The sequence below is a fragment of the Macaca nemestrina genome, chromosome 16, assembly GCF_043159975.1.
Source record: "Macaca nemestrina isolate mMacNem1 chromosome 16, mMacNem.hap1, whole genome shotgun sequence".
Lineage (NCBI taxonomy): Eukaryota > Metazoa > Chordata > Mammalia > Primates > Cercopithecidae > Macaca > Macaca nemestrina.
In genome coordinates this window covers 88,833,224-88,860,681 of record NC_092140.1, presented here as the reverse complement: position 1 = coordinate 88,860,681, position 27,458 = coordinate 88,833,224, and the positions used below count along the sequence as shown (strand labels likewise).

Sequence of the window (27,458 nt, the reverse complement as noted above, 5' to 3'; positions counted from 1 at the left end):
TTTACATGGATCCTCACATCTTAACCCACTTTGAATGAAGAACCCTGAGAATATGGAGCATGTGGATGTATAGAGAATGAGGCCTCAGCAATTCTTTATGGTAATATACTGTTGCATATGAAATTAACCAAACTTTTTAAAACAAATCTATGCTAAACATGGAAAATTGGCTCTCAGGACTTTTCCCAAAATTGGCTTTCAGGGATTTTCCCAAATTTGATTATTTTAGAGAATAATCAAAAACTTCCTATGGACCCTTTTTGGGAGTGAGAAATGCAGAGGAAATATATGGATAATATACCCTGGTGACAAAATGTGCTGGTCCAAAATGCTAGGATGGGAACTAGAATGATTTGTGAATAAGGAACAGCGAAGTCAGAGATACATGTGTGGGGTAGGAAGTCTGAATGTCTGGCTGTTATGATTGGCTAACAGTAGACGTGTGGCTGGGTAAGTTATTTCAAAAGGAATTGAGATAAAATTGAGGAGTTAGATGATCTCGGCTCATCCACGAACTAGCCACATGGCCTGGACCACATCATTCGCCAGCTTCACCTTTAGAGAAAACATCACTGACTGTCTATTCCCAGGACTAAGTGACCTTAACATGATGAAAGTGCTTATACAGTGGCAGAGTGATTTATAAATGTAAGGAGGAGAAAGTAAGCTTTACTCTAATGATATTAAAAACAAAGATACAGAAAATGACTGTAATTGCTTTTATCTTTCTATTAATGAGAAAGTAAATTTCAGAGTATTAAATAAAATTTTAGATTACGAATACTGAAGGAACTAGTCTGTTGAGTGGGTGTAAGATTTCTACATGTTATGTCTCTTTAGTTGAATACTGTATAATTAATGATTTTCCAAGAAACTAATCTATATTTATGTTTAACCTGCCAGTATATTTAATAATTTCCTTCTCATTCATTGCCTTTTATTTTTGTGGTACATCCAAGTAGTATAGTCCTTGAGATAGCATTGACTTTATCCTGCTAAAAAGCTGTATATCCTATTGCTTAAGGATTTTTAAAATGTCAAAAGAAAAAAGAAGAAAAGAAAATTCACTCGAAAACACACTCCCCAGAGATCTACATTCAGCATATTATCATGACGATAATAACATTAAACCAGATGTAAATACACTAGGCACTTTAGATGATTTTTTTTTCTAATTTCTAATTCTCACGATAAATATGGAATATAGGCATGTTCTGTTTCAGGTTAAATAGGTAACACAAATAGTAAGTCGTGGAGCTAGGATTTGCATCCACATTTTTCTAACATATATATGTGTATATATATGCATACAGATATTTGTATTTTGTAGAGAAAATTGGGAGCAAGTCTTTATATATATATATTTTAGCAAATACAGGCTTGTATAGATTATTGCAAGCTCTGCAAAGAAGACTGCGTGCTATATATGGGACCAACTTTTCAAAGTGTGGAAGACTCCTCAGAACCCCATACTCCACTTAAAATATTAGGCAGCATTGTCATGTAGTAGAGGCCAAATTGAAGAAAAACTGTATAATCCCACATAATTTCTTAACAAGGGTGTTAATAATCTTGGTTTCATTCTGGAAGTGATCCAAACCAGAACTGTTACCTTAACTAAAGCCTGTAACACTTGTGATGTTTGACTCAATCTTGCCAGGTTGCACTTTGCCAGATTTTACTTTCATGAACAATTATATGGTTTTTTAAAATCTACCATATTCACCCATCTACCTATCCATTCCCAAAACTATTACTTGGTACCTAGGATGTACATAGAATTATGCAGCCAGTTGAAGAAAGCAAAAAAGACTAAGATTTGGTTTACAGTGTAATTTATGCCTAATGAATAGATTGGCATTCATAAGTTTGCAAAGGAATAGTAATACCTAAAACGACCATCACAGTTCAACGGACTGAAAAATAGTTTTACTTCAAAAGACCCAAATGCAACATCAAGAGCTGATAAGAGTTTTATTATTTTAGATACAAGTAATCTTAGGAGGGAACAAATTAAAGTGAGAAAAACTCCATAAAGAAGAATTAACAAATTAAGGTAAATGAGGATAACAATATGAACTACCAATATCACATCATGTATTGATTTGTAAGCATGTCAGGGAAGGTGAGACCACAAAAACTTAGTCTTTAGGATTAAAAATATGGCTATAAAACTAAGGAGTGCTACCAAAATAAGTTGTCTTTTAAAAAGTTCTCTTCTGAGATTGCACAAAAATAACTGAAATAACCCTTGGAAAAATTCTAGGAATTGACAGTGTGAAGCTAATTTAAAAAGATACACAGAGAGTCATGTTACCATACAGCAGGGCTTTCCAGGCAAGAGAACACTGATGGAGGGACATTCTTACTCTTCCTGATGGGACGATGGCTTTCCTTTTTCAAAACTAAAGAAAATATCATATAGATTTTTGATTTGATGTTGATAAATTCATGGGAAGAGAAAGAAGAGGAGTTTTTCCTCTATTAAATTCAAATGTTTAAAGAATGAAATATTTTAGCAATTTACGAGTTCTTTAGCAACCAGCTAAGACATTAAGAGACTCTTAAGTTCTATTTTAATGTGCAAATACACCCATACGAACACACACGCGTGTGCGCACACACGTACACACAATCAGGATAGGTGGTGGGGGGCAACATTTTACTAGAAGAAAAAAAATTAGGGACCGATTTCTCACCTCTCATGCCCCACAGAAAATATACTGAAGGATCTAAATCCTAGGGAGAAGCAAAGACTCCCAGGACAGTGCCAGTACATTGAAAAACAACCTTTGCCTACTTTCTGCTTTTTGGATCAGGTATACAATGAAAGGAACTGATTAGTATTATTTTCATCCTACAATGTCATTTTAAATTCATTTTGCTAGACAATTAAGCAAAAAAGAAGCCCAAAGAAATATAGATCATGGTGGTTCATAGTTTTGTTTCATATTTTGGGGGTAACTTTTAATATGAATTAAGTGACCTATAAAAGATGCAGTTAATAAAATTGTGAAAAAATTCATGGAAATTTGTAATTTTATTGATAGCATTTTAACAAAACCTCTGCTAATATTGCATAGTGGAAAAACTATAATCCACTGAAAAGTAAAGAAAAATAATTTAAAGTATTTTTAATACTTTTAAGTTTTTGCCAGCCAGATGTTTGAAACTAATAGATGTATTTTCGAAAGCCTCAAATATTCACCAGGTAGCGGTCTTTTCCTTAATTGTGGTCAAAATAAACGATCTGCTTTGCCTCATTTATTAAAAAAAATAGGACAACAGGTGAATATTGATCCCACACTTACATTGACAATACTGCATTTCGATGCTCTATCTTTTGTGAAAACATCCTTCCTAAAATATACCTAAGGGAACCTGTATATTATTCTATTGGGTTATCTCTGATTATTTCCCTTTATCATGATTTTTTTCCTTCTCTTTCTCTATCTAACGAAAGGCTACATTGTGTTTGGTGATTTATAATATGTTTAGATTATGTTTATTCAAACTTTTCTGTGTCTTATAATCCTGGTGCATTTCCTTTCTTCTGACTTTTAGATAACTTTTAGCTTAGGGTCATGCTTCCTGGCTCCATGGAACCTTTCATAGATTCACACCCTCCTAACCACTATGCAGGTATCTAGAAGCCTGTCCTCAGAGATTTCATCACCAGAATGCAGCAGGTTTGTCTCTTGCATTCTGCATCAGCATATTTGGAGTCTGATCCTAACAACCTGAAAGCATGACACAAATGTGAATCTTTAGACGTAGATCAAACTGGCATACTTCATTCTGAAATTAATAATCATGATGATAACATTAAACCAGATGTAAATACACTAGGCACTTTACATGTTTTTTTTCTAATTTCTAATTCTCACGATAATTATGGAATATAGGCATGTTCTGTTTCAGGTTAAATAGGTGACACAAATAGTAAGTCGTGGAACTAGGATTTGCAACCACATTTTTCTAATTCCAAACCTGATCCTTTTTAACCATGAAATATTTCCTTTTACATAAAACAAACCTCAAAATATTTAGTTTTATTTATTTTTTTCTCATTTCATAAAATCTTTATGATTGGGGCTAAAGTGGTAAATATGAAAAATATGACTGCAAATTGATATAATAAATATGACTGAATTCCAGGCCTGACTCAAGGACTAATAATCTCAGTAGTCCTTGGTAAATTTCCTCACCTTCTTTAAGCTTCACTTTCCTCATATCTGTAAAAGGTGATGACCCCAGGAGTTACTTTGTATTAGAAGAATGGGGTGACATCACTTTAAAGGTGATGTCAAAATGCACTTTAATTATCTCCGATTTTAAGGTTAGGCATTGATTCTCCTTTTTGATCAAGAGAATCAGGCAGACTAAGTTGGAATTAAATAGAACACGATACAGTAAAGAGAAAATTCATCCAAAACAGGCGCTTCTGAAACCCTTGATTTAATGCACATTACCACCAAGTCAAGTATTAAATTTAGTGCATAAGCACCAAGAGGAATACGCTTGATCTATACTTTCCTAAGGCTAGTAATTTAAAGTGAGGTCAGAAGAATCAAAAACTCTTCAGGTGATAAAGGATTAATGAATTCAGATGTTCTAGGATAAAGTATGCAAGAGAAATATGAATTAGCAACATTTAACATTAATTATCAAATAGGCATTTTTAAATTTTAAGCATTTTATTGATAGAATTAATAGTTATATATGTGCATAATAAAAATATTTCCTATTGATTCCATTCCAGGTGAAGAGTGTATCGTATTCTGCAATGGACTATCCACCTAATATGACAATCTACTACACTTTTCCCCAAACCACGAAATAGTTCATTTTTAATACAGTTTTACCATGTTCACAGAAACACAATGGTACTTGTCTATATCTTCTTTTATTGATGTTGAACTACTTCAGTTTCTGTGTCTTACAAAATGTGATATGACTGTTACGTATTAGGTCCTTTCAGCCTACTCTCACAAAAAAATAGATGTGAATACAATTGGGAAACCAATACTGTATAGAAAACAGAAAAAAGTGAGGATGCACGTTAAATATAGTTACTTATATTTACCCTAAAACTGCAATTGATTGCTAATTAGATTCCTTGAGGTGAGAGGTTCATTTGTATGTTTTAACAAGATTTTGATCACAGTAGGCAACCAAGGAAATTTTAAAGTTATAAGAAGAAATGAGAAAACACATTATCCTTTGTTGAAACTTTGCTAATCAAAACCCTTGTCCTCACTTTCTTACTTCTTTCCTCATCTTGAGTTGTTCCCTTGCTGCTCTGCTATAGCGAAATTGAAGAGGGAGCAGAAGAGAGTGATTCTATTAATATATCAAGAATGCTGAGCATGAATACTAGACACTGTATGTGTGATTGTGCCAGATAACCTTTAGAATCTCCTCCAAACCTAAGAAACTATCTGTGATTTTAAGAAAAGCAGTTTATTTTTTCATTTTTTTAAACGAAGGTATACTGTGCATGCGTGTGTGTGTGTGTGTGTGTGTGTGGAATATAGAAAGAAAGCAGATGTAAAGAACAAGTTTTGATTGGTAAGATTCATTTTATAACCTAAGAAATAGAAAAATTATAATAACCATCAGCAAGTCTTTGCGGAGTCTCGAGTCCTTGTTATTAAATTTAGCCAACATTTATTGAACACGTATCATGTACTAGGAAATCTGTTGGGTATATATAGAAGGAAAAAAGGAATCCAACATTTTTAAAGAGGTGAGAGTTCCTTATATAGATAACAGGGTATGAAAGTTGAAATTTTCACAGGTACCAGATACAATTGATGACAGATTCCAGAGTTCACAATGCTTCAAGAGTGTATAGCATGGAGACAATAGAGAAAAGGGTGGATTTGTGAGGAGGATTTCTTTGTAGACAACTGAAGTTGGACTAGGGGGCACTTGTGTTCCCAAGGATGAGAGAGAGATTACTGTCTGCCCAGGCACCTCAAATCAAGCCTGGGGGTTTACCAGAACCATGGACTTCCTGAAAGCTACAACAGCAACTGCAAACTCCATGCTCGATGAATGAGCTTTTCCCCTAATCTTCTCACTGGATTCTCTTCACTTCCCAAATCTTTCTCTCTCACACACACAGTTAGTGTATGGAAAGGAAAAGATAAAACTTTGAATTGGGGCTACTACATCTATTACCTAACAGTAGGAGGGAAAGTATGTCCAAACAAAGCCTGCGAGGACCACCCCAATAAACAAATGTTAAAGAGAGCTGGGCAAAAGCATGTCCAAGCAAAGCCTAAGATGACTACCCCAATGAACAAACGTTTCAAGAGCGGAGAGGGAGGGGAAATGCAGCATTGAAATTTTACTATAAACTCATCCTTTTTTATGGCTGCGTAGTATTCCTGTGAGTTTGTGTCCTTTGTAGGGACATGGATGCAGCTGGAAACCATCATTCTTAGCAAACTATCACAAGAACAGAAAACCAAACACTGCATGTTCTCACTCATAGGTGGGAACTGAACAATGAGATCACTTGGACTCGGGAAGGGGAACATCACACACCGGGGCCTATCATGGGGAGGGGGGAGGGGGGAGGGGGAAGGGGGGGAGGGATTGCATTGGGAGTTATACCTGATGTAAATGACGAGTTGATGGGTGCTGACGAGTTGATGGGTGCAGCACAGCAACATGGCACAAGTATACATATGTAACAAACCTGCACGTTATGCACATGTACCCTAGAACTTAAAGTATAATAATAATAATAAATAAATTTAAAAAAAAAAGAAATTTTACTATAAATCAAGTCTATGCCATTGCAGATGGATAAATCAGTAAGATACATACATATTCATGTGTGTCTGCATGTGTGTATATATATTAATATATTTGTGTATGCATATGCATGTAAACACATACCCTGTGGTATTGTGAAGCTCACAAAGTAGAGGAAAGTAAAACATATTTTCAACGTAATATTCTAAGAGTATGAGGAGGCGTATAGGATATGATTATAATGATAGTAAAGAAGAGAGACGTTTAACTTCATCAGTGTTTCACAATTTATATCATATCACATCATATTTTATAATTTATATCAAAAAAGGGTTCAGGTTATCTGCCAAATAACTGCCTCCAGCATGGATGGCGGGATCTATTTCTGCAGAGTCTCAGCTGTCAGGTTTCAGTTTAGCAATAGGCCGCTCCCAGAGTCTCTCAACTTGCTGCATCAGGCTGCCCAACAGGGTAATATTGAAATGTGCATTGCTTGACATTAAATCTCCTACACTCTTGTGAATGTGCTGTTCTCGCCTCCCTCTTCCCAGAAATTTCTCAATGTGCCAGCAGTGTCTCTTATTACTGCCAGTCTCTTCCTACAACAATCTAAGAGGAATTGAGAAAATCAGATAACCAGTTTTGTTAAATCAGTAATTTAATGCACTCAAGCTTCAGTCAAGGGCCAAGATTCAGTCAGGGGCCTCTGGCTGAAGGAATTTCAGGACACTTGCTCCATCAAAAGCATGCAAAGAACTTTCTATGCTGCTTAGTGGCCACGGTTTATTTCTAGACCTGTTCAAAAGAGCTTAGGTTTCTAGACATGTCAGGGTCAAAATATCCAGGCAATTTGGCAAAATAAGAATAAAGTCCAGGAAAACAGAGAAACCTCTACTCAAATCTCACTTGAGCAAGTTAATCTCTCTGAGCCACAATTTCTTTATCCATAACAGTTCAAATATGTGGAAGGAATCTACCAAATAAATGTGAAAATACATCCCAAACCATCAAAGAAAACATTTTCTGTATTCCCCACTCATGTACATGCATTTATTCCTCCCTTATTGAACCCCTATTATTTAGTCGTGACTGCTTAAACAAGTGTTCAACAAAGATTCAAAGGCTGCTACTAGGGTCAACGAGAATGAACTCTGCAACTCCTTAGCAGTACCCACTTGGTGCTGGAGGGAGGAAAATGGCAGTTGAAGTACTTAGTTACTTCTAGTGACATGGAGGGAAGTACACCTCTCTTTTTAAAATGACAATAATGAAAGAACTTATCACAAGGGTTGTTATGAGGTTTAAATAATATAACAATCTACAATGATCTTAAGAGGATGCTCGATAAATTGCATATTGAATTTTTTGTTAGCAATTTTTATTATTGTGACCTTAGATGACTAGGGTAAAATATTGAAATAGATTTACAATTCACTGCAGCCTATTTGCTTTTTGAAGTTATGTATTATGTTTTGAAGAAAATTATTCAATATATTGCTAATTGAGAATTATCTGAAATTTTGGAGAGTGGGAAATACACAAAACATAAAGTCCAAATAAATGTGTAATTATTTCTCATTTTTACTTTACTCATCCAAATATCAATGCATCAAAAATTCACATTTATATATAATGATACTAGTGTTGCTTAGTGATTAAACTTATATCTCCAAGTCAAATGAATCTATATACTTTCCCTCAGGGACTCCAGAAATCAAGAAGGGATGTTGCAATTAAGGAGATGAGTGTTAGGCAAAGTTAACCTCACTCCACTTATATAGTATCACCTTTTTTAAGGGAAGAGAGATTATACATCCAGTTGATAAAATTTACAACTATCAATTTCTCTTACCCACTCCTAGGTGGGTTTTAGCATTCCCTCAGAAAGCTGTATTCTGTAAGTTAGTTCTCACATACTCAAAGCTTGTAGCACAAAATTATTGTCAAGTGTTTCTAATAAATGACTCAAACAATAGAGACTTGGAACATTGACATATTTAGAAACTGATTAAAAAATGAGTGTATAAAACATAAATTGTGATAATGAAAATAAGAACACTCTTTTTAGGTGCTTGAAGAACTCGTTCTTGAAAAGAACATTTTTTAAAAAACTTTTAAGTTCTGGGGTACAAGTGGAGGTAATTACATAGGTAAACTTGTGTCATGGGGGTTTATTGTGCAGATTCTTTTTTAATTTTATTTTTATTTTTTCAGATATTAAGACTTATTATAAAGCTGCAATAATTAAGATACTATGATATTGGCTCAAGGATACATGACTAGAGCAAAGGAATAGAATAGAGTTCAGTAATAATGGTTACAGACATATGCATATCTGACAAAGTACTTGCATCCAAAATATGTCAAGAATCTTACACAGCAGTTGGAAAAGTACAGTCAAGCCAATTAAAATGTGGGAAAAATACTTGAAAAAGGTTTCAGAGAAGAGAATATCACAATTTACTGTAAACATAAAAAGATGCTCAACATTATTAGTCATGAGAAAAATGCAAATAAAAATAACAATGTTATATCACCACCCACCCACCAGAATTGCTAAAATGTAAAAGACTGACAATGTTAAGCTATTATTGCAGATTTTTGGTGACCTGGAGAAAATAATTCACTCTGTTCGCTCTGTCCTTATGGTTCAAACCCTATATGATTGGGTCTTCTTCCAATTTTTGGCAGTGGCATCCCAAACCCCTCTCACTGATTTAGTCTTGCCTTCTGTCCACAGCCTTCTCATACCATCCAGGTAGATGTAGCTAATATACTCAGGTCTTCCAATGAAACACTACTTATCACCACTCCCCATATTAATCACTATGCTGACTTTATAGCTGTAAATTAATTTTGCCTGTTTTTGAATTTTATATGCATGGAATCATATAAGATTTACTTATGTACACTTTTGTATTTGGGTTATTTTACTCAACATCCATATATTGAGATCTGTCTATGTATTATGTCTACCTGTGGTTCATTCTTTTTCATTGCCATAGGCGATTCCAATTTCTATAAATTTAATTGTATACACTTATTAATTCTGTGATTGATAGACTCTTGGGTTTCTTCCAATTTGGGATTATTACAAAAAATATTGCTACGAATATTCTTATGTATTGTGCAGATTATTTTATTACCCATGTATTAAGCCAAGTACCTCCTGGTTATTTTCCCCGATCCTGTCCCTCTTCTCACCCTCCACTTTCCGATAGGCCCCAGTGTGTGTCATTCTACTCTATGTGGAAAAGAACATTTAAAATTCAGCATTACCTGTATCCTTGTTTGCTTGTGTTTTGATACCAAAACCAGAAAACTACTCATTTTGCTTGTAATCAAAGAATAAGTGAATATAGCAAGCAGAAAGAAAGGGTATGTTGAAAACAGTTACTGAACATCCTAATCACAACGTGTATTTTCATAATTCCCAATTATATTAACACCTTACGGATTCAAGTAATTACAGTGTTTATATGACTATTATTCCTAAATGATTAATATTTCATTATTATGGTTAATGAAGAAATTCAATTAATATACTGCTTACTGAAACATAATGCTATTAACTTTAGATTTAATCACGTTAATAATGGATTAGAGGGATCTAATAAAATCACCCCACAAAAGCTTTTCGACAAAACCCACATATGAAAGATTCATTTGTCTCTTTCTTATTTTAATATAAACCCATTCTTTATACAAGCACTAAAACTTCACAGGGTATTTGCTTTGAGGAATATTTAGCCTCTTCAATACACATATGCATTATTAATTTAATCACATATAATAATATGAAGTGCTTTAAGGGTAAGAATATAATAACTTTCAAATGGTATCAGAGTTTCTATTTACCATGCTCTTTCAATGTTAGGCATAGATCCTGGTGAGTGGCAGCTATAATCCCCTTCTTTTTCTTTGGTTTAGATTTTTTTGTTAGTTATTTGTCATTTTTTAATTTCCAACTTTTAAGTTAAGGGGTACATGTGCAGGTTTGTTACATAGGTAAATGTGTGCCATGTGGTTTGCTACACAGGTCATTCCATCACCCAGGTATTAGCCCAGTATCCATGATGAGAAAGTCAAGGCTCAAAGGACTAAACAATTTTTCTGACATTATAAGACAACATTAATACCTAAACATTTCTCTCTTGAAACCCTCTCTACTATTTCTCACTCCTTCCAACCTAAAGATCCTACATGACTCAGTTTTTCTACCTAAACATAGTGAAGAAGAGCCCCATCCTGTATTTTCACATCGTGGAATAAAAATCCCTAAACACTTAGAGGTTTGTTTTATTACTTGTGGCTTTTTTGTTTTGTGTTATCTGATTTTTTTTTTTTTTGAGAGTGGTAAATGCCTTTCACTCCTGTGTGTTCCAAATATATCTAATATTTTTGCTTTTATAGTATGTCGTGCTGAGAGGGTAAAGCAACAGAACATGTTTCAGAGGGATTATTTATCTATAATTTGCTGGTCTTCAAGACAAAAACCATGTCAATGAGACTAAGGAAGTTAAATGCTGTATTAATACAGAAATCAGAATAGCCAAGTAGCTTAAACCACTTTATCATACTAATAGTGCAACATGGTCCATCTTTTAAGAATTTTTTCTTTCAGGAGAGAATTTTTCAGGTCTCTTATGACTGCCATTTGCCAGCTGACTATGTTCTATGCTGTAATAGCCTTTATACTCCCTGCTGTGAAATAATAAGATTCCATTTATTTTTTAGACATTCAAAGTACTTGTTTATATTGACTACATTGAAAATATCAAATTTGGGGACCATTTTCAGCTTTTTAATCTTAATGGCAGAATAAGAAAATAGTCTAAGACACTTTCCTATTGATAAATTGATATATAAAGAAATATAATTGATAACCCATGTATAATTGAAATATAATTGATAGCTCTATCTCAATATAGGATAAGTATTTTATGGGGAGAAATGAACATCTTTAATACTACACCATAACTCTTACTCCTTTCTCTCTTTAGCTCTCTCTCTCTCTGAATTTTGATGTTACCTGAGTTACAGTTACACATACATTGAGGCTCACTTACTGTCAATATCCAAGATTTGACCTCAAACAGGGTATAATAAAAACAAATAGAAAAGAGTAATTTCAATTGGGCTAACCACAAAGAAGTTAAAATGTTTTCATTCTTTAGAGGGTGACTCTATGAGTTAGAGTTTACAGACTCTCTTGGTATACAATATCATTTAATAATAACCATATAAAGTTCATGCGATTGCAGACTTGTTCCAAAGCCCAATGTGGAAAACCCAATCAATACAACAGTTAAAAGTGAAGTTTTTTCAGGGTAACTGAATCCTTTTTGATTCATTCCAAAAAATTTAGATTTGTCTAAAGAACACATTTCTATGTCCATTAGACAGGAATATATTTATTGGAATCCATATTGACTAAAACTCTTCTATATTTTTATTCAGCAGTGTATATTTTGGGTATATATTTGCATTAACATGCTACTACCAATGTCTTATTTCAGACTGTTTGATTTTCTGATCACATAACAGGCAATGTTCTCAAGGCACAATTGTATTAACAAATCTACCGAAACAGGTACGTCAAAACAAAAGATTTCCTATATGCACTGAGGTAGAAAGAAATAAGTAAACCGAGATATATTTTCTTTTGCTCTCCCTGAATTGGGTTTGTGTTTCCAATTGTATTAGTTCCAGTCTCACATTGATATAAAGAACTACCCGAGACTGAGTAATTAATGAGGAAGAGAGATTTAATTGACTTGCAGTTCCACAGGCTATACAGGAGGCATGTCTGGGGAGGCCTCAGGAAACTTATAATCACGGCAGAAGAGTGAAGGGGAAGCAAGCATGTCTTCACATGGCAGCAGGAGAAAGACAGCGAAGGGGAAGGTGCTACACACTTTCAAACAACCAGATCTTGTGAGAAGTCTATCACAGGACAGCACTAGGGAGATGGTACTAAACCATTAAAAATGACCCCATGATCCAATTATCTTCCACCAGCTCCCACCTCTAATATTGGGGATTAAATTCAACATGAGATTTGGGTGGGGACAAAGAGCCACACCATATCAACAATGGCAACATTTTGCAAATGAAAAAAGAGGTCTTGAACTCTAAAGGGTAAATTGCTGATGCTTAATCTTTTCACATATTTTGTATTATTTGTACATTTCTTTGTCAATAGGAAGACAGAGATAATGGCATAATACAGTAATAATGCCAAAACTATTATTACACGTTACCTTATAAAAACACTTTTACAGAATTTGAACATCACTAGACTTTGAGAAGTAGGTAAGATTCAGACCACAAACCTGATTAACAGCCAAGAAAAAACAAAGGCTCAGAGAGATTCAGACGCTTGTCCAATTAGCAAGTGGTGAACTGGACTGGAAGCCAGCATACTGTCACTTCACTTCTTTCTATGCTCTTTCCCAGCACTTCACAACTTCTAATGACTTTGTTATTTCTTAGTGCAACGCTATGGTAAGGAGTTTCTGGGGTCACAGTTAATATTTGTTGGGCAACAAAATTATAAATGGCATTATAATATTCAGGATAGAGACAGTCTGAATGTGTACATCCAGAGACTTCTTAAAATTTGTCTAATTCATATCCTGAATTAAAATAAGTAATTAATGATTTAAATGACACCCATTCAAATTGATGCAATGGCTAAAGCCACACCAGCATAGTGACTATCTTCAGAGACTCTTGAGTTCCAGCACTGGTATTTCCTTTCTTTGTGATCTGGGACGTGTCACTATGTCACTTAAGCCTTTTAATGCCTTCATTTTCCCACTTGTAAGTGGAGATAGCAATAGCACCTACCTTCATAGGACAATATAAAGATTAAGTGAGATAAAGCAAGTGAAATTCTAACCACAGTTACTGGCATGGTGACAAACTCAGTGAATATCATCTAGTATTACTACTGTTGTTGTCATTTTTTGTCATACAATTTTTATTATTATCCAGATTATATCAAGGTTGGTCGCTGGCTATTAATTTATAGGTCCTTTCAGTCTGGCCAACCCACTGCCCCACTGAGTCCTCTTTCCTGTCTCTCCTTTGGAAAATGAGGTGATTGATTAGGTTGATCTCTAAGAATCCTTCCAATTATAAAATACTCTGCATTAGTTTTAGTAGAACTTTAAAACCAAAATTTCTTCAGCTAATCACTCTGGAATCTTAACTGTTTATAATGTATAGCAAAGTCTTTTTTTCCAAAGTAGGAATACATAATACGGATGTTACTGAAATTGGGAAACTCTCATATATTAAATACCACTTAATAGCAAGTATTTAAGGGAATGAATTGAAATTTCCTGAAAACCAGGTTAGCATAGTATAGTATAAGAAATCTAACATAAAATATACAGCTGTAGGTTTTCTATAACCTGCAACATCCTCTGAATCAGTGGTTCTCAAAGCCCTGTTGCTAGACTGGCAGCATTAGCATTACCTGGGGTACTCATTAGAAATACAAATCCCAAGGCCTCACTTCAGACCTGCTCTGTCAGAACCTCTGCAGGTAGGTCCTAGTAGTCTGTGTTGTAACAAGCCTTTCCAGTGATGATGCTACAGATTGACAACCACTGATCTAACAAAAAAATTGAAAAGCAAGGTCTGCTTCTGATAAACATTTACTGAAGCGGCTGAAACTGAAATTAAATCTGGACTTAGAAGACATCTAAGGTCTGCTAAAAACAATGAAAAGTCAAATTACCAATCAACTGACTGAAAAGAGGGTTAAGAAGTCATTCTCAGTTATTCCCTCTAGAGAAATAAGGTTATTAAGAAGGTTAAAGCCAAGCTCGGTAAAGTCATCAGACACTATCAGTGCAATGATTCCTGCTTAGTGTAGAGAATCAGAGGCTCTCTGTGCTGTCCCCTGTGGGAAAGAAATAAGCTATTACTTTTCTTGTTAAAAAACAAAAACAAACAAACAAAAAAACTAAATTCAAGACCCTGATTTATGAAGGACTACCTTAAATATGGAAGAAAATATTTAATGATCTATGCCCATCTATTTATCTGGAAATATCTAGATCTTTTCATCACATGCTGCATTGAGGAAAATCATTTAATATACTAAAAATCACAAATCTTTAAAACATGTATAAGGTCAAAAAGAAAAAAATCAATGTCAGAACTGCAGGAAGACAAGGTGATTTTATATGCTTCAATGTCCTGCTTCAATATCATCTACATAACAATCTTAGACCCCATTCTTAAATCCAACATTTCTAATTAACTCCTAAGTATTAATACTAACAAATAAAAAACTACAGATGTCCAATTTGGTCCCATAAGTCTTTTCTTACAGGCTTTATTTCAGTTAATGGTGTTATTTTTTTCAAGGTTTATACCCATCAACATTCTTCTCCTTTTTCCTTCAAGCCCTTCTCCAGCCCTCTACCCGCTAACATTTTGTATTTGCCAAATCCAGCTGATTTAACTTCATAATTTTCTGAGGATTCATTTTCATCTTTTCAGTTCTGACAGCCTTTATTCATATTCCCATGATACTTTTCTTTTCTGTATTCACAATCGGACCTTAGGACTCTTGAGAAAAGGAACAGTGTCTCCTCCTCAGGGCCCAGGACGAGGCCTGGCAGAGCAGGCATCTGGAAATTGTTCCCCAGTGAAAGCCTTTAAGCGTAGACAAATTCATCTGAAATCTCACAGCTCCCATGACCTAAGGATGCCTATGAAATCTTTTTTTTTCCCAGAGAAATAAGTTAATATGTGACAAATTTCTAAAAGAGTATATTTTGAATACACATTTCTTACATTTTAGAAACTACTAAGCGTTCTAAAAATCAGATTTGGATGATTTTTTTTTATTAGAACCTCTTTCTTTACTCATTTTAGGATGTTACATTTATTTTGTTCAGTTTGATATTATTGTTTTCAGGTTTTATCATTCGGCTTCAATGACCTCAACAAAACGAATGACAACATGTCCCAGAATTTTTGGGGATACCATGAGTATGAAAATTAGGAGAATTAAAATAGAACAAAAATGGCTTTCAATGATCACAAGAATAAGGAATTACACCTTTATGAGAGAAAAAAATTACTATCAAGAACATATTTGCTACTTACAACACAGTGATTTATGAAAACTGTCATTCCAAAAGATGTTGACCTTTCTTAGGAAATAAATTACCTAAGAAAATCACAAACAAACAGCCAGGCTCTAATGGGATTTGATACGACCCAAGCACTGAGGAAATCTTTGTGTGCTACGCTATGCACATTTCATGTTGCTAAAACTTCAGTTTTCATTGTGCAAGATGCCAAGAATTCTGAGGGAGATTGAAATTACTCTTTCAAAATTATAAAGTTCAAACAAAATCATACAATTTTTGTTTATTCTCAGTGCCTTCACTGAAGAGGAATTCTAGAATGTACAAATAGAAAAGGAATTCTTGGCCAGTAGACTGATACAAGAGAAATCTTCCAGAAACACACGGTCTGGGAAATTTCAGACTCCTGGCAGATCACAAACCTTGACTGCCTTTTATTAATAATCACGATCCAGATCAAATGCCTGTAAGGAGCCAGGACCTACTTGTGAGGCTAGAGTTTAGTTCAGAAGTTGAACATCTTCCAACAAACACTCTCATAATAGCAGACATCTTCTGCAGACACAAAATTATTCTGGTCAGTACAAATGTCATTGACTAAAGAGACACTGAAATTTATGGCCAGTGTTCTCTAGAAAATAGAACTAAGAAGGTTCTTTAGTAATAAAATCAAAAACATGTTCAATGGCAGTTTTATTCTATACACTTGCTGCAATCTATAATGATTTACATCACAGCCAAAACATCTGTCTTATGGTTGCCTATATAGACATAAAATAAGAGAGTGTACAATATAATATCATTGCTGTTAGAAAATGCAAATACTTGAGAGGTCAGCTGTGGAAAGAATTTCAGTACCACAAGGAGACTAAAGTAGTAGCACCTAAACTTACACAGATTAAAAACAGACTCTTACTCATTCCTGTCTGTGTTCTGTACCTCCTTAGTGGTGAAAGTCTGGTATATAACATGAAATGTGTCTTTGGATATTACTATTACCTGTCTACCCCGATCAAGGCTTGTTCACTTTTGAAAGGATACACGAAACAAGCAAATTTTCATAGCAGTAAAATTTTACCAGTATAATGAGAGTAATCCACAAACAACTGTTTATGAAAGAAACAGCAAAATGCCAGCAAAGCAACAAGCAAAAAAGTATTGTTGCTGTGGGGTGTTATCTTACCAAAGTTTTAGTTCAGGTGAGGGGAAGGGTTGAACGGGGATGAAACATAAAATGGGACCATAAAAACACAAGCTTTTCCCAGCAGACAGGGATGCTCAGCTATAAAGTTCTTTTCCTAATAATGTGGCAAAAATTCTGATAAAAGTCCTCCAGGAAAGCAAGAAGAGCTTGCTTGTTTAAAAAAAAAAAAAAAAAAAAAGCACACCTCCTAACAGTCTAGCGTTTGCAGAGACAGAGATGTGTATATTATCAAATAGGCTAGAATTTGCTAGAGCTGAAATAACATCCATTTTATAAGATTTTACTTTAAAAGACAGATTTCTGAACCACTGCAGAATCTGCAATGTCTTTGCAATCCCATTAGTCAATTAGCCTTGATGCAAGGAAGTGATGAGTTCAGTGTGAAAGGAAAAAGGATCAAATAGATAATTCAGACACAAGGCAGTTGCAAAGGGAAGAGTCCAGACAGACAAAAACAGACTCCTTATTCATTCCTGTCTATGATGTCTCCACTTCCTCAGTGGAAAAAGACAGAGAGAGAGAAAGAAAAAAACATACATTGTATTTATAATTGTGTGCCATTTTAGTTTATTTTCTGTTGATAACTATAAGGTATAGCTACATTTGCACCATTAGTAAATTTGATGTCGTTAAGCCCACAGTCAGAGTTCAGCTGTCTCAAAGTAATCCTTTTCGTTTCTTTCTTTAAGTCTCAATTTAAAAGAATCTACTAGAGTTTGTTAAAGGATAATATCAAAATTAGATGGTGCAACTCACTTTTGCAGTAAGCCGCACAAGCCCAGAACAGGCAAGCAGGCTAAATGGGAAAATAAGAAACCAATTCACCCTCTGCTAGGATAGAATGTAAGAAAATGAAAGGCAAGAGGAAAAAACACCCAGACATACACATAAAGTTACAAGCAACCTGTGTTGAGCATTACGTAGAAATGTTTCCAATTTATGAGCAGTCTACTTAGATTACTTCATTTTGCTTTAGCTCTCACAATTACTTATGATTTTCCAGGGCAGGAAATGCAAGTGGATGTAACTATCATAGGACATGAAGGGTGTATCTAATAGTAGTTTTCTGTTATAATATAGTTCAGATTTTGAAGCTTATATTTCTTAAATTTTCAGGGCATTTGAAACTCTAAAAAAAAAAAAAAGAAAGAAAAAGAAAAAACAAGCAAACAAACAAAAAAACTCTTCTGCAGGTGAAATAAATTAAAAACTGTATTTTTGCAGGTACCTGTTTTTCTCCACTGGGTTTTTTGTGGTTCAATAACAGCTCAACAGCTCCGACGACTTCTTTTCTGATAGCATGTAATAGAGCATCTCCAACATAGACATTAAAGCTTAAGAGTAGTTCGATGAGCTCCAAGTTCTCATTTTCAATTGCAATGAGGAGAGCAGTTCTTCCGAGAGGATCAATGCAATTAATATTGATTTTAAAATAAATTTCAGCTTCCTCTAGGGATTTCTTGACACTGGCATAGTCTCCCTTTTCCACAGCATTCAAGTAGGCTTTTTCTGATGGTGAGAGTTCTGATTCTGCTCTTACTATCCTCAGAGGGATGCGATCTCTATAGGGAGCATTAACATTTCTTTTGTAATAGAACTGAGCCATGTTTCATGCCATGCTATTTCTTTGTCTCTGAAAGTAGAAACCAAAAACACAAAGATATTAGTGTTAATATGCTTTTAAAATTGTTAAGCATCATACTTCTTCTCCAACTCACAGTACTATCAATAACAACAATACCATCATTAGTAACTATGAAGAGTTAAGGTTTCTTTTTTTCTTAAACAATATAAATACTAAATAGTTGTTAAATTATGTGGCAACAAAGTCTCCTTCTAAAATAAATAAAAAGAGATTAATATTTGGTAAACTATTTAAAAAGTTACTCTGAAAGTGAATTTTATCAGAGAATGCATTTAGAGTTTTGGAAATTATTTACAAAGTTTATCATAATTATATATAGTTTTCAGACAATCACTTTGAATATCAGAGGCCATATTTTTGAGATCTCAAAACTAAATATTCAAATGTATAATTCATTGTCAATTTTTCTAATTGTGGAAATGCTATTGAGATTATGTAATACCATTGTGTTTGCAAAATATTGTTAATTTGTCATATATTCATTTTGTTTGTTTGTTTGTTTGTTTGTTTTTTTGGTAGAGACAGGGTTTTGCCATGTTGCCAGGCTGGTCTCAAACTCCTGGGCTCAAGAGATCCACCTGCCTTTACCTTTCAAACTGCCGGAATTACAGGTGTGAGCCACTGTGCCCTGCCCTCTATACTTAATGCTAGTAAGTAGGGACATCAAAGTTAATGTAAATTAACAACATTAATATCAATAAAATATACTGAGCCCAATGAACATGATTGTATTTTTTTCTCTCTTTGAGTTCATTGAGGGGGGAAGACATGTATTGAGAATATTAATTAATCGTCAAGATGAGTCTAAGCAATTCCATTTCCAAAAGAAGGTTTGGAAAGGATTAAATGGTGAAAGAATTTATCATAAAAATGTTATTTTCTTAATTCTACTGCCTTAAAAAAATAACAATAAACCACAAGGCAGGAATGTATTCATTATAATTTTTTTAATTTAAAAGTTAGATTAAGGATATAGGTGAATATGAGAAAATTAATTCAAATAAATGAAAGCTCATCTTATCATAAATTAACAAAGGTACTGGAAGTCATATTGATCTAGTATCATCCTAGTGATAGAGATTCATAGAAAAAAAGTATTACATCTTGAGTGTGATTTATTTGTTGCTGTTAGTTCCTCTTGCGTACTTATTATCTAACCTATTTTATTTTTCTATGTTATTTAAATTGAACTCACATGTTTATTTGCATATGTTTACTCTGCGAAATTAAAATAAATAGGGTGTTCTAAGTACTTAAACATGCATATTCTTTTCAATTGATCTTCTTAACCCTAATCATTTTATGAGTAAATTAATTTGATTTGAATAATGTTTTAACCATAGATTAAACATGAATTACATTAACAAATATGATGATATTTAATAATATTTTTATTTTGGGAAATTTCACATTGTTTGCGTATTACCTCAATTTATTATTTTAATTATCAAGGAAGTAATTTTTACCCTTTGACATCCAGATAATTCATCATGATTTCTAAAATATCTAGGTATAAGAGCTACTATGAAAAACTATTATTTCATAATTGGTATTTCTCTGGCATAATATTTTGTAAAGCTACCTTCACAGACTAAGCAAAAAGTGAGTGTTCAATATGTATTAATTTCAGATGTGTGAATTACTTACTTGAAGGCTGATTATAACTTTAGTATTGTTGGAATGCTTTAACTCACTCTAGAATAACAGGAATAGCATTTATATTACAGAATATCAAGGAGAATTTAATATTTCTCCAATATCACTAAAACTTGAGTAAATCAAGATGATTATGAGTCTATCTATGTCATTGTAATTATCTGATCCTGAATGCCCCCATTTTTTGCATCAGTGATGCCATTACAATGTTGGCCTTGGAGAGGTGGTTGACACTCCCTTCCTTGGCACCTTTTTTCTCAGTCCCAGGTCAGAGTCTGTAACAGTGTGTGGGATCAATGCTATGACCTTAACATTGTAATTTTATCAGGACTAACATCTAAATGTTTCATAATAATAATGACTGGTATTTACATCCAATTTCAGCACTGTGCATACTCTTTAGTATCTCAGTTCTTTCTTATCTATGATTCCTGGAAAAATATGTGAATTTTTATTTTAGAGTTGAATTTAATTTTCCTACCAATAATATTTTTAGCTTGAGACCAGTGTTTGAATGTAACTCACCCATAATACAGGTTAAAATGAAAATACACATGCACTTACACACATGCATGCACACATCAGTTCTGCATGTGAATTATGATTCAATCAAGATTCAATCAAGATTAAGAATCATGCTAGAGAATGAACAAACTATTTTTATTTTTTTCATTTAGTTAATTTTATTAATAATGCTACCAAATAAAGAATTAGGTAGAGAGCAGCATTTTATTCCTCATTGTCAAAGTACAGAATGTCAGTGACAATAGGGATTAGTGGACAAAACAGAAGCTATGGGAGGACTTTGAGGATGAGGAAAGATAAAAATAAATTAAGATTATTAATATCTATTTCATTTAATCCAGATAACTTCCACAAATGTAAACCACAGAAGTTCATTTTAAAAAGAGTTACATTACCCAAAAATGACATATTTTAGTCAACACTGTAATTAATAGATGGAGAAGGTAAGGGATATTTGCATTAGGTAATCTATTTTTCTATCCATAAGGTGATGAAATCAACACTTACCAAGGAATAGGTGAGAAGATAAGAATGAAAGCATTAGTACTGAGAAAGATCTTTTATTAACTTTTATGACCTCTTTCAATCTCTTGGATTTGAAAACAGTATATAAGAATTTATGTTAGGAAGTCTAGACCGATTTTAAATACATTTAAAATGTAAATACATTAAATAAATTTAAATATTTACAATTGAATCTTAAAACACTCACAGGGAGAAACACACACACATACACACACACGAACACACACTCACCGAGAAGAAAGAGAGAGAGAGAGAACAACTTTGATGTCTAAAACTTTAACATAAGAGAGGAAGGAAGATCATATAATTTTTTTGCACATAGGCTTGTCCTTGATTTCTTGAGATGCAGGGATACTAACTGGAGGACAAAAACATCAAGTTTAACATTTTAAAACTGTGCTACATAAATGCAATCGCAAGTGGCAGGTGCTGATAAGGCTGATGGAATCTCTCAGCTGACACACTTAACAGCTATGGAATTGCTACTGGATAGAAAGGCTGTTGAAGAACAGGAGACCCAGTATTGCAAATATGTTGACCTATAATGTCAAAATAAAACATTGTTCCTGGTCCTCCACTTTTAGAATTAACTTTGGAGGGGAAATGATTTCTCCCCCCAAGAGACTGCAGAATTTTAAGAATCTTTTCATTTCAATGTCTCCTGTATAACACCAGACGTGGAATGACTGATGGGTCAAATTATATTTAGAAGATTTGGAAGAGATGAGGAGTGATGGGGAAATAACTCAACTTCTGAGATGTGACTTTTTACATAAACTAAGAATTATTTCCCCTAAATGTGTTGAGGATTAAAAAGAAACAAGAATGTAGAGAGAGCTATAACTTGACATTGATCCAAAGAGAAATTAAAATTGTCACTAAATATGAAAACTACAGTTCTCTAAGCAACATAAAGATATACAACCAGAAATTTTAGATATTTATATGTATCTGAAGGCACATTGCCTAAAGGATAAGTTTAGTTATATAATGGAAAGAACAATGAATTTGAGTTCCAAAGAACACAAAGGAAAGGGATATTTAATATGGAGAGATCTCCATTCTTTAGTATATACTACTAAAGGGAAAACGAATTTCCCCAAACAACATTTTCTTTTCTTCCCTAGTTGACTGTGAGAAAATACATGTTTACAGGTGTGATCTCATGACACAGTAAGAAACAACTCCTATTTGTTATTAAGATACTATCACACATATGTAAGTTGCATTTGTACTTTGTCTGGAATCTGATATGAAATAACTTTTTCCCAAATAGTGCATTCGCACTCAATCCTATTAGAATTTTTTCTTGATAGTATTCTAACATATCATCTCAATAATCTTTCACATAACATATACTCCACATAAAAGCATAATGGTCTGATTTTTGCTATCACTCTGAATTCCAGATCCTTTTCTAATTTCCTTAGGCAAGAAAAAATACATACGTTTCAGTAGCTGCAAGTGTTACATAAACAATATTACATATTGACTGAAATGTTTTGTGATTTAGTCCAGTCAAAAATTAACATGAATTTTATTCTTGCTTTGATGATGTCAAAGTGCAATGAACTAAATTTCTTTGAAAAGTTGTAGGGACATTTCTGTAAACCATGAAGATAAGGTTACACTACTCAACAACAACAACAAAAACTACTTTACTAAAATATTTCGATATTTTATCCTAGGATTTTAAAGATAAAAATCAAGATTATACTTATTTTCAAAATTCAAGCCCCTTGGATTTAACAAGTAACACATAAAAAACTAAACGCTATCTCCATTGTAATTTCCTTTTAATTTTATTTTCTCATCTTCTTTGTGATGGTATATTCCCATTTTTAAAACACACATATCGAGGGGAATGGTATAGGCAGGGCAAACGATGTTATTTCGCTGGATTTTTACATCATGGGATTTAGAAAACATATATTTTAGAAAATAATGTGTAATAGTCAAAGTTTGAAACTCCACCCTGAGAGTTAGAAAATACACAACAATCTATTACTCTTTCCCTCTGATTTCAAAGGAAAAGATGTTCTTTTCTCATTCTAGCTGCTAACCTTGCTGTCTGAGCTTCCATCCATTCCCATTTCTCTAATACTTCACATGAACCATCACCCTCTTTCATACCTGAAGCCTCTTTCTGCAAACCTTCTTCCCTTCACGTCACAAATCTACTTAATTCTCATTATTTTTAAATTGTAATAATCTTTGGTAATTCTCTGTCCTGGCTCAGATTTTCTTTATTTTATAAACTTTAAGCTCACCGTCCATTCATTCATTTATTCTCTCTAACATGGTGTTTATCCTCATCATGAATAAATTTTATTTTTCTTAATCATGTCCTTCTAGTTGCCAAATACATTTGGCTCTTTTCAAGCCTTATACGTTTTCAGTAGCTTCTGGTGACACGTCTGCTGAAATGAAACTGGTCTTGCCTTGGGCTCTGTGCCACCCTTCCTAATGCTCTACCTCCTACCTTAACATGACCCTTCTCTCAGTGGTTTCCATGGACTCCTTTTCTTCTGTCTAAAGCCGAAATATTGATATGACAAAGGTCCTGCTTGTGGCTCTTTCCTTCATCTATCACTCTCCCTATTCTTATCATCACTTGCTGTTTAAAACGTTCCCTGAAAAACACACATATGTTTTAAAATATCCTATAAAATCTATGTTGCCAGACCACATGTCTCCCTTAAGATCTGGACTTCTGCTATCCAAGATGGTAGCCATTAGTCACACGTGCCTATTTAAATGTAAATTAGCTATAGTTAAATAATATTAAGAATCGTTTCTATGTCTTACTGGGCAGATTTCAACTGCTCAGTAGCATTCCCTCACTACAGAGTTGATGTACTTTATCTCTTCATCATCTTTTACATAGGCTACAGCAATACCTTTCCAAATGATCTTACTGATTTTAGTCTTGCATACTTCCTGTTTATTCTCCACAATGCCACATACCTAATCTTTCTAAGATGCAAATCTAATCTCTAATCAAATCACTTTCTCACTTACAGTCTCTAAAAGGCTGATAGCCATTCACAGGTAAAACACAAACTTATTACGGAATACTGATTCCTCCATGATCTGGCTTCCAAGACTGTCCCAAGGCAAGCTCATTTTACACTGCCCAAAATACCAAACGACTTGGCTACTATAACTCTAAGCCTCTTATACTGCTCTTTATAGTTTTAGTGCCTTTCCTTCCCTTTAAAACTCCTGCCGGGTTTTAAAACCTTTCTGAAGCATCATAGCCTCTGAAGACGTTCCTTTTCTTCCTCTCAAGGCACAGTTATATGGTCCTTTTTATGCATCTTTATAAACCCTGTGGATCTCTTAGATTTAGAACATTTCTTACTGGTGTGTATATAGGAGATTGTGACGTAAACAGTTCTGCATCAGCATTCAAAATTTGTTGGTGAATCAATGAATGAATGATTATACTCAGAGTTATTACTCTGCCACTTTAGATTAAATAAATAGGGTCAAATTGTCGTAATCACTTGCCTAAAATTGTTTTGGCAATTCCAGTCAATAGCTGTTAAGCTATCAAATCACCTATGCGAAATACTTTCTTTTTCTTAACCTATTTTTCTTTTCTGCACATCTTTACTACTAAGCTTTTGGCAGCTGTATGAGGAAACATAACTGTAATGTATAAATCAACACATGGCTAGCTCATGGTTCAGAAACATGTTTCTCACCCTTACTGCCTAAAATCTTCAGAATGGCACAAGACGTTAGTAATTTGCTGACGTTTACAGGGGAATATAAGCACAGAGGGAAAAAATCAAGACATCTTAGAAAGCAATTTGAGTATTTTATAATAGAAGAAGTAGAATAAGTGTACCAGATAACAGGAGAATAAAACATGCATATTTATCTCTACAAAATTATAGAAAAGGATAGGATAAAAACTTAGGAATAAGAAAACATTAAGAAGGAATAATCACAGATGCTGGTAGAACAACACTAGAATTAACCAGTGAACTGGTCATGAAACTCTCTCAGTTTGTAAAATATAAAAGTTAATAGAAATAGAGAATAGAAACACAAGGGCCAATATCTATAAAATAGTAGTTGTAGAAAGTGAAAATGAAATAATACAGTATGAGGACTATTTTTATTAGTAACAACCAACAACTTTAATAGTTATAAAAAGATGTGTAAGACATCAGAAAGAATTCATAGTGTCACACTGGACATGTAAGAACAACTCCCTTAGGGACAGAAAATATTCTAAAGGAGGAGGGAAAATAGCATATCCCCCATGAGACTGCAACCTCACAACTTATTAATAGCTATGTCAACATTAATTAGTTGTTTATTCCCTAAAAATTTTGCTCAGAAAAGATAAGATTGTAAACCGATAACCACTATTTACATATAAATAATCACTCTTTACATCAATAAATTTCTGCATGTCTGTTTAGCTGAGATAATATTTTGCCTACTTGGGCAAGCAGCTCCCTTAGTAAGTGAGGTTACTCATCAAGACTCTCTTCAGAAGTCTCTTTTTGCTAAATCCACCAATCATAAACTATTAGGTCACAAAAATTGCCTCATCCTAATCATTTTCCCACCTTGAAAGATCAACCTGAAAGCAACTGAGCCCAGGCTAGAAAACTCTGTATATTACCCTGCCTCCTTTGGTGACATGGTAAAATTCAGGTGACACTCTTCTTTACTGTTGTGAGTTCTAATGAACTTAACTTTGCTTTAGCAGAAGTTTGTATGGTGACATTTTTGGGGAGTTCAATATATAAAGAATCATGTTAACATCATACCTCTTAACAGTAAATTTGGAGGCAATAATATAAAGAGGTTTGCTTTAAAAATAGGGAAGAAAAAACAGAAGCTGTAATTTTATATCTTATTAAAATTATTTAAATGCAGGAAGGAATAAAATTAGTTTTCTGCATATGACCTCAGATCTTTACTCAAAGATGGTGTTTGGACATAGAAGTACACTATAAGGAAAATATAAAGATGAAACAGTCCTGGCACCGTGGCTCACGCCTGTAATCCCAGCACTTTGAGAGGTCTAGGTGAGCAGATAACAAGGTCGGGAATTCAAGACCAGCCTGGCCAACATAGTGAAACCCTGTCTCTACTAAAAATACGAAAAAAATTAGCCAGGCATGGTGGCGTGCACCTGTACTCCCAGCTACTTGGGAGGCTGAGGCAGGAGAATCGCTTGAACCCAGGAGGTGGAGGTTGCAGTGAGCCGAGATCATGCCATTACACTGCAGCCTGGGCAACACAGCAAGACTTTGTCTCAATTTAAAAAAAAAGGATAAAACAAAAAAGTTTTCTGTTATTTAAATAGTTGAGAGATTTTTTTTTTGTCTATTTTGCTCACTGAAATATACATGGTGCTCAGAAAAGGGTAGTGGAGTAAAATGTTTAATGAACATATCTGTATGTCAAGATTTGTGTTTGAAACATTGGCAATACCATGGTGAATGAGTACCAATGACCTGTACTCATAGAGTTTATGATCCAGTGGAAGGAACCCACGAAAATTAGCAAACATAGTAATTATAAGTTTCTATAAATCCTATAAGGAAAACACGTTTTAAGATGAGATGGAGAAATTTGCAGGAGGAGAAGAGATGAAGAGCTGTATGAGGTCAGATGAACAGGGATAGCCTCCCTGAAACATGGGAAATGACAAAATGCTAGCTACGTGAAAAGGTGCAGAAAAAATCATGATGTTGAAGGAACGAAAAAACTTTGAGGCAAGAGGAACAGGATGCATTCTAGGGAATGACAGAGGGCCAGTTGGCAGGAGTGCGATGACTAAGGGAAAAAGCGGAAGAGATGAGTCTGCAGAACTAGACTGTAGCCAAAGGATTCAGGACAAGGACTTTGAAATTTATTCTAGGCATAGTAGGAAGTTACAGAAGGGCTTTGTGTGAAGAGAATAACATAATCTGATCTCTGATTTTAAAGATCACTCTCACTGCTGATTGATTAGGAATTATACAAGCATGGAAGCTAAGAGACCATC

The 27,458-nt window shown here is 34.1% G+C and overlaps 1 protein-coding gene across 4 annotated transcripts in view; it reads right to left on the bottom strand.

The window, feature by feature from the left end:
• The window catches only part of LOC105486048 (transient receptor potential cation channel subfamily C member 4), a 225,385-nt gene that overhangs the window by 129,871 nt on the left and 68,056 nt on the right, over positions 1-27,458 (bottom strand). For all 4 annotated transcript variants that reach the window (XM_071081461.1, XM_011748736.3, XM_011748735.3 and 1 more), the window contains one exon: positions 18,317-18,721. In XM_071081461.1, coding sequence (XP_070937562.1) covers positions 18,317-18,694 — 378 coding nt within the window. In that variant the 5' untranslated portion in view covers positions 18,695-18,721. The remainder of the gene's footprint in view (positions 1-18,316; positions 18,722-27,458) is intronic.